The sequence below is a fragment of the Protopterus annectens genome, chromosome 1.part2, assembly GCF_019279795.1.
Source record: "Protopterus annectens isolate FY-2018-M chromosome 1.part2, PAN1.0, whole genome shotgun sequence".
Taxonomy (NCBI): domain Eukaryota; kingdom Metazoa; phylum Chordata; order Ceratodontiformes; family Protopteridae; genus Protopterus; species Protopterus annectens.
The window spans coordinates 108,713,211-108,726,425 of NC_056727.1; the positions used below are offsets into that span (position 1 = coordinate 108,713,211).

At 36.5% G+C, this 13,215-nt stretch overlaps 1 protein-coding gene across 1 annotated transcript in view; it reads right to left on the bottom strand.

Annotated features, from left to right (window-relative positions):
• PSME4 (proteasome activator subunit 4) overlaps window positions 1-13,215 on the bottom strand; it is a 2,990,260-nt gene that overhangs the window by 761,591 nt on the left and 2,215,454 nt on the right. Inside the window, exon 36 of the mRNA XM_044055122.1 lies at window positions 3,608-3,760. Coding sequence (XP_043911057.1) covers window positions 3,608-3,760 — 153 coding nt within the window. The remainder of the gene's footprint in view (window positions 1-3,607; window positions 3,761-13,215) is intronic.

Here is a 13,215-nt window from a genome sequence, read left to right on the forward strand (position 1 = left end):
TTTACTTATCAGCACAGAATTAACCAATTGTGATTTTTTTGTATATAACGTATATGTTTTCTATAATGCACAGTTTTTTATACTTACTCACTTTTCCCACTTTCTTTACCTTATTTCATGAATACCAGTCTCTATTCCTAAAATCTTTATTTCAGTTAATGTAAATTGTATACCTGCCATACTATTACTACTTCCTAATCCTTGACTTTTTTCTTTGAGATCCATCTCTAATCCTTTTAATAATGCTGTTAAATAATGAATTACCTTTTCCATCCAAAATATTTTTACAACAATTATATAAGTCATTATTACTGGAAATTGTAAAGAGCATTAGTCTATATATCCAACTCAGGAAAAACAGCGGAATTATCTTTTAATTCTGCATATAATATGATCCTCCCCCAGCAGCTCAAGATTACATTTTATTCATTTTAACTTGTTTCTTTCCAGACTATCTTGCTACAGTGTATAGCCTAGCTATATTACAATTAAAATTACCTTAAATTATCACTAGCAAATACAGCACTGATACAACTCACCTTACCTCATATTTAAAATCTCTGACTATATGCTATGCAGAATTACAATATAATGTGCAATTTACAGCATGAAATTATACAAAATATTTATTTTTTCAGTCCAATCAAAGTCCTTTTAAACATTAATGACAAAGTGGGATTTAATGCTTTATAATCATCCCACCATATTAACATTGTTAAACATCTAGCCTTTTTCAACCACTTCTTGCAGAACCACATCTCATATGTCTAAACTACAACTAACGGGAATGGTGCTTTACGGTTTTCCCATTTAGTCACCAATTTTTGATCATTTCTGGTCATCTTTCTAAGCATTTTGATCCCTCAACACCAGTCTCTTGTTGAAGTTCAATGTACTGTTAAACAGCTCCTGAGCAATTTTATGTCAACTCAAGCATTTTCTTTTGAAACAATAGAAACGTTTTCAATGGCAAAGTCCTTCCATGGTCTTTGTTATTGTCAAAAGAATATGAAGCATAGTCCTCTTCAGTTTGCTGGCTCACTCAATTGGCTAAACTTTTTTTTTTATTTCCTCCTTAGCCTGTTCTGCATCCAAAAATGTTTTTGACCCTCCAATAAAAAATATCCTGAAGACAGCTGGTTATAGCAGCTTGAACTGCACACCTGCCCTGCTGACATCCCTTTTACTGCCGAGGTAACTTTGCTTCACTTTTACTTAATGTACAGTGAATAACCATTTTACATAAATATTCTGGTGCCCCCAGTTTTACTACTTTTCCATTCCCACAAAGTTTTGTTAGGATCTGCTTCTTCTGCTGGCATGATTGCATCTTTATGAATATTGATTTTTGTTGTTTTCAAATGGCCAGATGTGGAACATAAACATGACAAGCCCTCTCAGTTATAACTCCAGCAGTCTCAATGGCACAACAAGAAGCATACTCTACTTTGGTACTGGAAGACCCAAAGGCCATAGGTTCTACTTTATTCCCAAGTGACTAGCTTGCTGACACTACAGTGCAGCATTAGTGGTGCTGTACTCCTGTGTGTGTTGTCTTTCAGATGAGATGTCAAATCGAGGTCTCATCTGCTTGAGGTGGTGGTAGCTCAGGTGGATGTAAAAGATCACACTACACCAATTAAAAAGAGTAGGAGAAGTTCCCTAATCCCCTGGCCAAATTTCCCCCTAGTAGAAGAAGTACCACCTCATGTCTCCCCTGAAGTCTGAAATCTGCAGAACGCCCCTTGGTCCTTTGGATATGATCAGCCAAGGTTCCCCCATTCAAAACAGCCTCCAAACATGTGCAAGCAGCTAGATCCATGCCGGCCTCTGACGCGGTCACAGCAGAGGACTCCAGCAGAAAACTGGATAATCTTACGGGCTTTCACCAGCCTTGAGAGAGATATTGGGTGGGGGCAAGTACAACAGCCAAATCCGACCTAACTTTTTGATGTTCTTCTTGGCAGACGGCTGACCCTCAGGACAGGATAATTCCACCATTGCACCCTGGGCCAACAACTTAAGACTTTGATTTTTCTAGGTAGACAGACAAGGAGGAGAGATGACTACAAAGGGTCTTAGGGACAATCATTTGACAAACTGAGCACTTAGTGTGGTCATGAGATGCACCAAGCAAAAAAGACACTGCTAGTGATGGTACCTATTGGGAATCTGTCTCCTACACTGACATTTTTCCTCACTCGATGGCATGCAAACTTGCAAACCAAAAATTAAAAACAAGATAAGAAGAAAACACAATGGGGGATTTATTTGAAAACTGCTTGGTAACCAGCATAAATGAAGCAGCATTCAGACAGATGATCAAAGATGGCATTTGGGCTGGTGGCAAAGAAGTTCTGAGGTAGGTACATCCATACGTCACTATTATGCCCTGCAACGTCTTTGAAAACCTAAAGCTTTTGTATACTGGACGGATGGTGGGCTAACCTTGGCAGGGGATCCCTGTACTGACGAATACTGCAACAGTGTTATGGAAGGACATCTACGATGGTGTGGACATTTACTACTTTGCAACAAGTAATTTTTTTTTTTTTTGCTGGCAGCATTTGTGACCTGCTTTTCTCAGTTTTTTAGTGTTTTTTCTGAATGTTCCCCATGTTTTGTTTGCATTTTCTGGGTGGCTGTTTGTGGAATACTTTTGAATTTTTTTAAAAACAAACCAATTCTGAAACCTGAGACAATGAATTATGTTTTAATGAGAGAAGGGCATGTCTACGGAACACAAGTTAAAGATGGACATATTGTACTGAGACTTACATCTAGTATGTTGCACTGTTCACTATATCATAATGCTGCCTGCTTATCTATTGTCTCAGAAGTCATTATCTATTTATATTTCCAAGAGAATTGTCCTTTGAAAATTTACAGCATTTTGAGTTAGTTTTGATTACTGTTTTTTGTGTCTTTATACACCGAGTTATTTTTTTGTGACGTGCTTAGGAAATTAAGCACTATAATAAACTTGAACTTCCTTAATCTAGCTTTCAGAAGATGTGAGAGAGAGGGACACTACTATCATGAATACTGGTGCCCAGATCTTTTGTGAAAGAAAATAATTAATTACAAATGGAGATCCCGTTCACTTGGCCCACTCAAGAAGTCTCCCTAAATTATGATCTGAAGATGCTATGCGTTCATATATAAATGAAAACTGAATTGCCATGATGCACATCAGACTACTGCAATATGCGCAATAGTGGACAACATGAAAATAAAGTAGTTGGGAACTCTATTGTTTCATACTAATAATTGTGCTGATTGGAGGTATGAAGGATATTTAAACTTCAGAGACAATGTAAGTCAGCTCCAAGCAGTAAACATCTCCTGAGACATTCTACCATCTTTGGGCACCTACAGATTTAGGAAACAACCAACTAGCATTATTTTAGAAAACTCATCACTAAAAAAAAAAAAATCAGATCAAAACGAAACATTACATCGTCTCCTTGAAGACCAAAACTTTATAAGACATTACAAATGATTAAACTGCATTAACAATCCAAATATATGCTGGAATGTATATAGAAGAAATACTATGAATAAATAAATGAACAATAAAATTAAATGAAAAAAATAAATAATGTACCTTCTGAAATGTCCAGTGCTTGCAACCTCTTATCAAGCCAGCGATGATTTCAGCCAAGCAGCGTTGTGTACTTTCATGGGAATCTGCTGCTAATCTCTCCATGTGAGGTATTAAAGCTGGCAAGAAGGCTTCATCATAATTTCTAAACAATCCCTAGATAAAAAGAAAATGTTAATGTTTTGCTTTTCATTCAACTTTTAAAATTATTTACAAATTAATTACTGAAGGTACCCCTGTGCTCAGTGGTTTGATTTTTGTCTCACAGCTCCAGGGCCTAGGATTTAATCCTGCTTTCTGGTCACATATCTGTATAAGTATACATGCTCTCCCAGTTCACATGGGTTTTCTGTGACAGACTAAACTACCCATACACAATTAACACACCCTTGCCTCTGTAGTCCATGTTGTGGATTAAACAATGGATGACTAGGTCACTTATTCAGTTAAGCTTATAAAAAAAATTCTACAGTTTATTAGACTAGCTTGGCCAGCAATTCATTAGTCTACGAATGCATACCAAGCAATAATAAAGACAAAGGTTCTTAGGTAAGAATGGTTTGATCGATGGCCTGCCAAAGCCTCAGAAAGGCTAATGTCTAATGAAGGTGTTTAGAGTAAACAAGAACAGTCCTCACAAATATTTACAGAAATTCTCGTGAAGTGAACTGTGAGAAAACCCTTTTCCACTGGCAAAATGAGGATTCACCAGCCTCCCAAGTACTTCTACCCAGATGGAATGGCAGCAGGCAATATAATGGGAACAGCAAGTGGCCAGAGTCTCCTTAACTACAAATCTGCCTTGTCTAACCACAGCAAAATACAAAAAGGTTTAGTCTATGTGAATTTGTACATTTTAAGCGATGTCTAATCATGCTAATGTCTAGGTTGTTATGGAAAGCCTTTCTTCCACTAACCCAGTTGGTAAAATAAAGCAGCAATCAAACAATATGGTTTCAATGTCAATCGAAAAAAAAACACACTGAAAAAATGTATAGGACTTGTTCTAAATAAAACCCTGTTATTATGAATAAAGAAAGGTTCCTCACACAAAATTCTCATGATCAAATAAGGCAATTTTTTTCAGGATGAGCATGTGATATCCAAAGATATCACAGTAAGGTAGATATGGACAACAAGTGTATCACCCTTAAAGAAGTACTTTAGACCAGCCTCAGAGAGATAAAGGGAATGGAGACAAGCAGTCAGAAATTTTGACAAATGGAAAAGAAAAGGGGTTACGCCTACTGACAGCTGCCAAAAGTAAACATGCTCTATTTGGCTATTTGGTTATATTTATTGCACTGGCATCCTGATTTTGAAGTGCCAGTGATATGCAGTCTCAAGGAGTGGAGGATGGTTAAAAGGGTGGTCATTCTGCTGAAAGAGGAAGCTGTCTCTGACTGTGGTAAGGGAAATGGGTCTGATGCCTAATGTAAATAGGTGAAAAAAATGTGTGCCTACCAGAATAGTGAAAATCAAGATCATTCTAGGGCATTCTGTTAGGTATTTAAACACAAGGAATGAGGTGCAATGGCTGGAAGATGCAGATTAACTTATTCCTCTAAGTCAGAGAAAATATATCTTGAAAGAATAATCCAGGTTACAGTCTTAAGTGGAATACTGGAATGTTCTTAATCTGAATCTATTTGGAAGAGCTCTATTCTTCTCTTGCCCCAATAATAAAAAAAAAAGTTTACAACAGATCAACAAAAAATACTTTTGTTCTACATAACAACACTGCACACAGTTGTAAACAGCCAACTAAAAAGAAAGAGAATGAGTATTTTTGTAAGGGGGTAAGTCCTGCTGCACCACCATATTCACACAACTTAATATGTACAAACTCTGAGATCACTCAAAAGTGCGGAAAGGAGAAATTGTCTGCCAATCTGACACTAACACACACACACACACACACACACACACACACACACACACACACACACACACAGATCTTGCTATAAGACATTAAACAGAGGTCCCCATCTGCTTAAATTGGTGCAGTTCAGGTGGATGACACCTACTGGAAAGAGTAGGGGGTTCTTTATTTGTATTTAATTACAACTTATTTACTCCAGTTTTATATATTTACATATCTCATCACCAACATTCACAGTAAGAACCAACAATGTTTACTTTAGTGAACCCCCACTCCTTCTTCCACAACCATTTAATTACTTTTATAATTGCTGGAAAACTTCCCATTAAACAATTATTTTTTATTCCAAATAATCAATAAAACATAAAATATTTTAATATTTTCTTATTTTGCTCTCTTTTTTAATATTCTTATAATATCCATCTGCTATCATACCCATGTTTATATTGTTTTCTTTCATAGTCCCAAATACATTTTTTCACATAATTTTTTCCATAATTTCTTACTCTTTTACATGTTAAAAACATATGTTCTGCTGTTTAATCTTCCCCCCAAAATAAACAGCCTCTTTCACTGTCCTTTTTTATAAGGTATATTACTTTTAACAGGAAGTTTATTTATACTTAACCTCAACAAGAAATCCTGGCATTCTACTCAATTTTACACCATTTATTTCTTTAATACCTTTTACTTTTTCTTCTTGCAAATTTCCCCATGGATTAATACAATATGATTGATCCATTACCTTTTCATACCATATTTTCCTTTTTTCCTTTACCTCATCAGTCTTAATCATCCACAGTCTTATCTTTTGTAAAAAGTTTGTATTTCATCATTATAATGTTCATTTTTTATTAGATCTACCTTATACCCATGTGTCTTTGTTCTTACAATCAAATATCTTTCCCACTTATTTTTCTTTTTCCATATTAATACTTTATATAAATTCAAAGATGGCCCAAATACTACTGGGTTTATTAATCCTAAACTGCCACCTTATTTATTCTTATACAAAACTCATCTTTTAACCAGATTCAATCTAGAACACCATATAAAAGACAAAATAATTTCCATTACTTCATTTTCATAAATATCTGGAAGCATAAAACACTTTCTAAATATGCCATTTTACTTATCAGCACAGAATTAACCAATTGTGATTTTTTTTTTATATATAACGTATATGTTTTCTATAATGCACAGTTTTTTATACTTACTCACTTTTCCCACTTTCTTTACCTTATTTCATGAATACCAGTCTCTATTCCTAAAATCTTTATTTCAGTTAATGTAAATTGTATACCTGCCATACTATTACTACTTCCTAATCCTTGACTTTTTTCTTTGAGATCCATCTCTAATCCTTTTAATAATGCTGTTAAATAATGAATTACCTTTTCCATCCAAAATATTTTTACAACAATTATATAAGTCATTATTACTGGAAATTGTAAACACCTTTCTATTACTTTTTCATTTTACTCTTGATTTAACTACTAAATTCATAATTAAAACAAAATATTACTCACTGGACATCCTTGTCTAATACCATTATTCATTTCTACTTGTACTGCTTAACATCAACTACTTCCCTTATAATCATTAAAAGTTCTTGACAACCTCTATCTTTAATACCAAATATACTTCTATTATATTTTGCATTTTATTTTCCATCTTCTTCTGTATAATTTTCATATTTATTTATAATCAGTATTGTTTAATGCTATTTGCCTACAATTTATTTCTTCTTTATTCAATTTTTTCCGTAAGAATTTTAAGATTCCACCACAAATCTCATTATACTTGAAACCCTCTTCCATCCATTCATTCAACATTTTTACAAACTAAACTTTTGCCAATCCCTCAATTTCTTATACATTTCATAACTAATTCCATCTGAACCTGCTAATGAATCCACAATAACTTGTTAAATTACTTTATCTATTTTTTTATTGTTGTTTGTTTTTCCAATTCAATGGAGTCTCTTTGGACTTCTCTACTTCCCTTCTTTTTACACATCTCTTCTATATATTCCACCACTATTTCTGTACTTAGTGTTTGATTTTTCTTATCTCATATTTTTTATTCTTCATTTGCCTTATTGCACACATCATGCTGCTCTCTTTTCCTACTTCCCTAAATACGGTGATAACTCTACTTTTTCCTTGTAATATCTTTGTTTAAATAAACTTTTGATTCTTTCTTTATTTTCCTCATACATTACTTTTGCTTTTTCATACAACTCTATTCTGTTCTTTTCTAAATTTTCAAAAGCTATCATATGCATCCATATAGTCCTCTCTCATTCTTTTATCTCCCAGCTTAAATACATTTCTCTATATTTTTAAACACTAGCCACTACTCAGTCCAATTTTTTAAAATGGCACCACAGTTAAATGTTCTTTTCAAAATTCTCCATTACCTTCTGTATTCCATTTTTTTCATTTATTCTTTTTATTCCTTTTCCTATCATAACATACTCTATTTTCTTCAATGTCTCTCCATATTGCTAGATAATCCTGTTATTACTACTACCACTGCTATTATCTTATCCCTTCTGGTATTATAAAATAATCAATCTCTGTTTTAAACATATTTCTTCCATATGTTCATCATTTTCCTTTCCATAAATATAATGTTCCACATTTCACTATTTCTTTCATTATCTGTGTATCTTTTCCATTTTTCTTTCTTCTTACTCTTAAATCACAAGTAAAATCTCCTGTTGCTATTATATTCATGCTCACTATAACTATTTAATGCTTGCTGAAATAAACCCTCTCTTTCTATAACCATTATGTAGGTATAAATTGTTATAATTTTATATACCTTCTCCTACCATCTAATAACTGACACAATCTACCCATTCTTACTAAAATGTTATCTAGTATTTGAACTATTCTCCTGCATAAAATTATAAATCCAGAACAACGTCCATTTCCCAAATTTCATATTATATGCCTATTCCATAAATTTTCTGTAATCTTTCTTCCTGTGTTATAAACCTTAAATTTTCTAATATAATCAAGTCTATAACACAATTGTCCACCATTTTATTATTTCTATTATTCCTATTCTCCTTGTTATATTTATAGGACTGTTCACATTAAAAGATAATACTCTTACGTTATTCCTTCTTTTATTTTTTTTTAATTTGCCAAATAATTTTCCCTTTACTTTGTTTCTTTTTTCTATCAACTCCCCTTCTTTCTTTCTTTTACATTTAGACTCAAACTTTATTTTTCCGTCATTGACCCTCTTACCTATAAATTTCTTTTAACCGCAGTCCAATGTATATGTTCTTTATCTCCAAGTACTGAATTTTTTCTACCCTTCCATCTGGTTCTTCCTCACTAACTTCCTTCTCTTTTGTAATTTTTATTTCTTCTTTTTGTTTCATCGTGCCCTTTTTCTTCCCTACCTCTTTTCTTTCTTCAATGTTATTTTCCTTTTTTCTTTTTCTGTAAAATCCATTGCTAAATGTCCTTTCTGTTTACATTTATAACATTCCAAATCACAATTTTTTGCTCCATGTCCCACCTTTCCACAAATGTAACATCTTTTGTTCACAGTTATTCACAAAATGCCCCTCTTTTCGACATAAATAACATGTTCTTAGCTGCCCCGGTATTTTACTAAACCTCACCTCCCTTCTACATTTATAACACATTTATAATTGCAGAACTTTCCATTTTCAAAATAACATTGCTGTTCCATTCCCCAGTCCATAAACCCCCTAGCGTCATCAATTTTTAAAATGCCCTACACCTCTTTCAAATGTCCTTTTAGTCTCTCTTTCAATCTCATTTAGAAATTATATATGCATCTTTTTCTCCATCTCTTTAAATGCAGTCTTTGTAATATACTCATTCCCTGGATTTTCATTTCACTACTAAAGTTCTCCATTCCCTGCACAGTCTCAAATATAACGCCACAAAATGTCTCCCTATTTATAAGAATAAATGTCCTTACCTCTTGAACAGTAAGGCCCAGAGGTAAAACACTGTCTCATACCTTGCTCCTGTTTAATGGAACTTCACACTTATTTTGCAGTTCTATCACTAATTTTCCTTTTTTTTACATTCTCTGATGCATTTATTTTTCTCTCAATGAACTTGGCACTGTCGTGGCATATATTTTCTTCTTTTCCCTTTCTTTATCTCCTTCTACAACCTCTGCTGCCACTTCCTCCCTTATTTTCTCCATTATCTCTCCCCACAATACTTCACTGCCATTCTTGGGTTCCCTCTGTTTCATCATGTCATGTACTATATCATCCCGCAACCCTCCCGACCGAAGGGTTGTAACAACATACTCTGTGACTTCTCTCAACTCTGTGAATAGGTTTTGCTAGAATAAAACTTCCAATTCAACAAACACATCATCTCCTGAGCTGGCATTTGCCTCTGCTCCCTCATGTTTGGTTTCCTGATGCACAAAAGTCCTCCCCAGCTGCCACTGCACTAAGACCAGAATGTGTGCTCATAATCGCTGGATTTACTTTTCATCATTAGCGCAAATAGGGGAAGTTCCCTAATGCCCTGGCCAATTTTCCCCTTGTAGTATAAACACTACCTCTAGTCTCCCCTGAGAAGAGACCATTACCCTAGTGAGTCTAACCTGGTCAACAAAGAAAGTATAGTTGTGTACACTTACCATAAATGTAGATGTCCGAGTGTATTCACTGTTGCAGACATTACATTTGGGTTATCTGCTTGCAGGTAGCCCTCAGTTGGCTTGATTAACAAAGTCTTGGGTCCTGCGTCAGTTGCTGTCCCTTTTTCCATGATGTCAGGTTGTCAGGAGTATAAAACATGCAACCGATGCCATTACATCAGTTTTTCTTGCCAAAGATGTCAGGTGCCCCCCTAATGGGAAGCAATTAAATATTAAAGTACAAAGATATACCTCCAACAAAAAAGCAAATACACCAAAAAGGCTTTTAAGCATAGTAAAGGAAAGTAGAGGTATAGTCAAAAGAATTAAGGGGGCTTGAGGGAGAGTAACCAGGACTGCAACAGTGAATACACTCTAACATCTACATTTATGTTAAGTGTACACAACTGTACTATGTTCTTCGGGTTTCACTGTTGCAGTCATTACATTTGGGTAGATTCCCAAAGCTATGGTTGGGAGGAGGAATATAGATAGCATTAGGGCCAGCTATAAGGCCCTGCAAGACTGCAGTGGCAAAGCCAGCTCTGGATTTAGAGAAAACTGGCAAATGATAATGCTTGGTGAAATTATGTACATGACTCCAGGTAGCAGCTTCTAGGATGTCCCTGGTAGGGACGCCTCTGATAAAGGCTGTAGAGGTAGATGCAGCCCTGGTGTAGTGAGGTCTGATCCCCTGGGGGATAGATTTTCCATGTTGCTTATAGCAGAAATGAATGCAATGGCTTATCCATTTAGAAATGGTTTGCTTTGAAATAGCCTTCCCCTCTGTCCCTGCAGCAAATGCCACCAGCAGTTGTTCAGATTTCCTTTGAGGTTTAGTCCTGTCCAAGTAGAATCTAAGTTGTCTGTGCACATCTAAGAAATGCAGTATCCTTTCCCCTTTATTCTGTGGATTGGGAAAGAAGGTTGGCAAATGAATGGACTGATTAAGAGCCACACTGGATACCACCTTGGGCATGAAGGATAGATTGGTTCTGAGGGATACCCTGTCAGCATGAAAGATGATGAAAGGCTCCACTGCCATAAGGGCCTGTAATTCAGATACCCTTCTAGCTGAAGGGATTGCTAAAAGGAAAGCTGTTTTCCAAGAAAGAAATTTTAAGTCTGCAGTAGCAGCTGGCTCAAAAGGAGGTAGAGTGAGTTTCTCCAAGACAAAGTTAAGGTCCCAGGCTGGGGTTGGAGCTCTCCTGGGTGGTCTCAAATTTTTGGCCCTTCTGAGGAACTGCTTGAGCAGTAGATGAGAGAAGAGGGGAGGTTCTGTGTTACAATGAGCTGAAATGGCTGAGACATGGATTTTAATGAAGGAAAAAGACAGGCCCTTGTGAAGCATCTCAGTTAAGTATTGTAAAATCTGAGGTAAATTGGGTGCTGCTGTGCTCATCCCTTGAGATTGGTTCCAGGCACAGAATCTTTTCCATTTTTCAGCATAAGATTTTCTAGTACTAGGCCTCCTTGCCTCTAAAATGATATCCATCACATGTTTGCTGAGGGATGGTAAAGGAGACATTGAGTAATTAGCCAGGCTGTGAGGTTCAGTGTTAGAAGCTGAGGGTGCAGAATCTGGTTCTCCTGCTGAGACAGCAGGGAAGGAGTCTGAGGCAGGTGCCATGGAGATAACCATGACACACTGTGCAGGAGGGGGTACCAGTGTTGCCGCGGCCAAGTCTGGAGCAATCAAAATCATCCTTGGTTTGTCCTATTTGATTTTTAGTAGTACTTTGGAGAGCAGAGGCAGAGGGGGGAAGGCATAGACTGATAGGTTTTTCCAGCTGAAGGACAGAGCATCCACTTTCTAGGCTTGTTTGTGGGGAGCCCTTGTGCAAAATTTGTCCAATTGGTAGTTCTGGAGAGAGAAAAACAGGTCTATATCTGAGCTCCCCATTTGCTTGTCAACATGTTGAAAATCCTTGGTTCCAGTTTCCACTCGTGTGGGTCCATGAGGTTTCTGCTTAGTCCATCTGCCAGTGTATTTAATTTTCCTGGCAGGAATTGAGCTTGTAGGTGCACTTGGTAGCTCAAGGCTGTGTTCCACAATGCCATGGCTAGTCTGCAGAGGGGATAAGTGTGTGTAACCCCTGCTTGTTTATGTACCACAACAGTGGTGTTGTCCGTCTTTACCATTAGTTGTCCTGGAAGAATGTGGCCCTTGAAGGCTGTCAGAGCATTCTGTACAGCTAACATTTTTTTTTATTGATATGCAGGTGCATTTGACTTGGGTTCCATTTGCCCTGAATGCACTTCCCTGCCAGGTGAGCCCCCCATGCTAGTCTGATGCGTCTGTTGTTAGGGTTTGGGCGGCAGGGGGTGGTATGAAAGGTAGTCCCTTGTTTTGGTGGCAGGCCTCTGCCCACCAAAGGAACTCTAGGCGTAGGAAAGGTATGATAGGAATCATTGTTTCTAGGTCTTGAGAATGTTGACACCATAGGCTTTTTAGATACCAATGTAATTTCCTCATATGCAGTCTTGCATATGGAATTAGAAGAATGCAGGAGGCCATGAACTCCAAAGCTTGCAGTATTTGTCTTGCAGATAGCAGGGTTTGTGGCCACTTGTTTGAAGCAGGTTATCAAATGAATTTGTTTCTCTGGCATGAGGTAAGCCATCTGGGAAGTTGCATTCAAGCTTGCTCCCAGGAATATAATTTGTTGACAGGGTACCAGGTGTGATTTCCTTTTGTTTATGGTGTACCCCGGACAAGTTAAAACCCTTTTTACAAAGGCCAGATGATTCAAAAGTATGTCCTGGCTTTCTGCCTGAATTAGACAATCGTCCAGGTATGGGTATATTTGAATATTTCTTTGCCTGCAAAATGCAATAACTGGAGCTAGGCACTTTGTGAATACCCTGGGCACAGTAGATAAGCTAAAGGGCAGTGCAGAGAACTGATAGTGCATGTAACCTGCTTTGAAGCGTAGGTATCTTCTGCAAGATTCCCTGATTGGGATGTGCAGGTATGCTTCTTTTAAATCTACTGCTGCCAACCAGGCATCTTTGCCTAGCATAGGAAGTAACTGGTGAAGAGTCAGCATCTTCAATTTTGGAATCTCCAAAA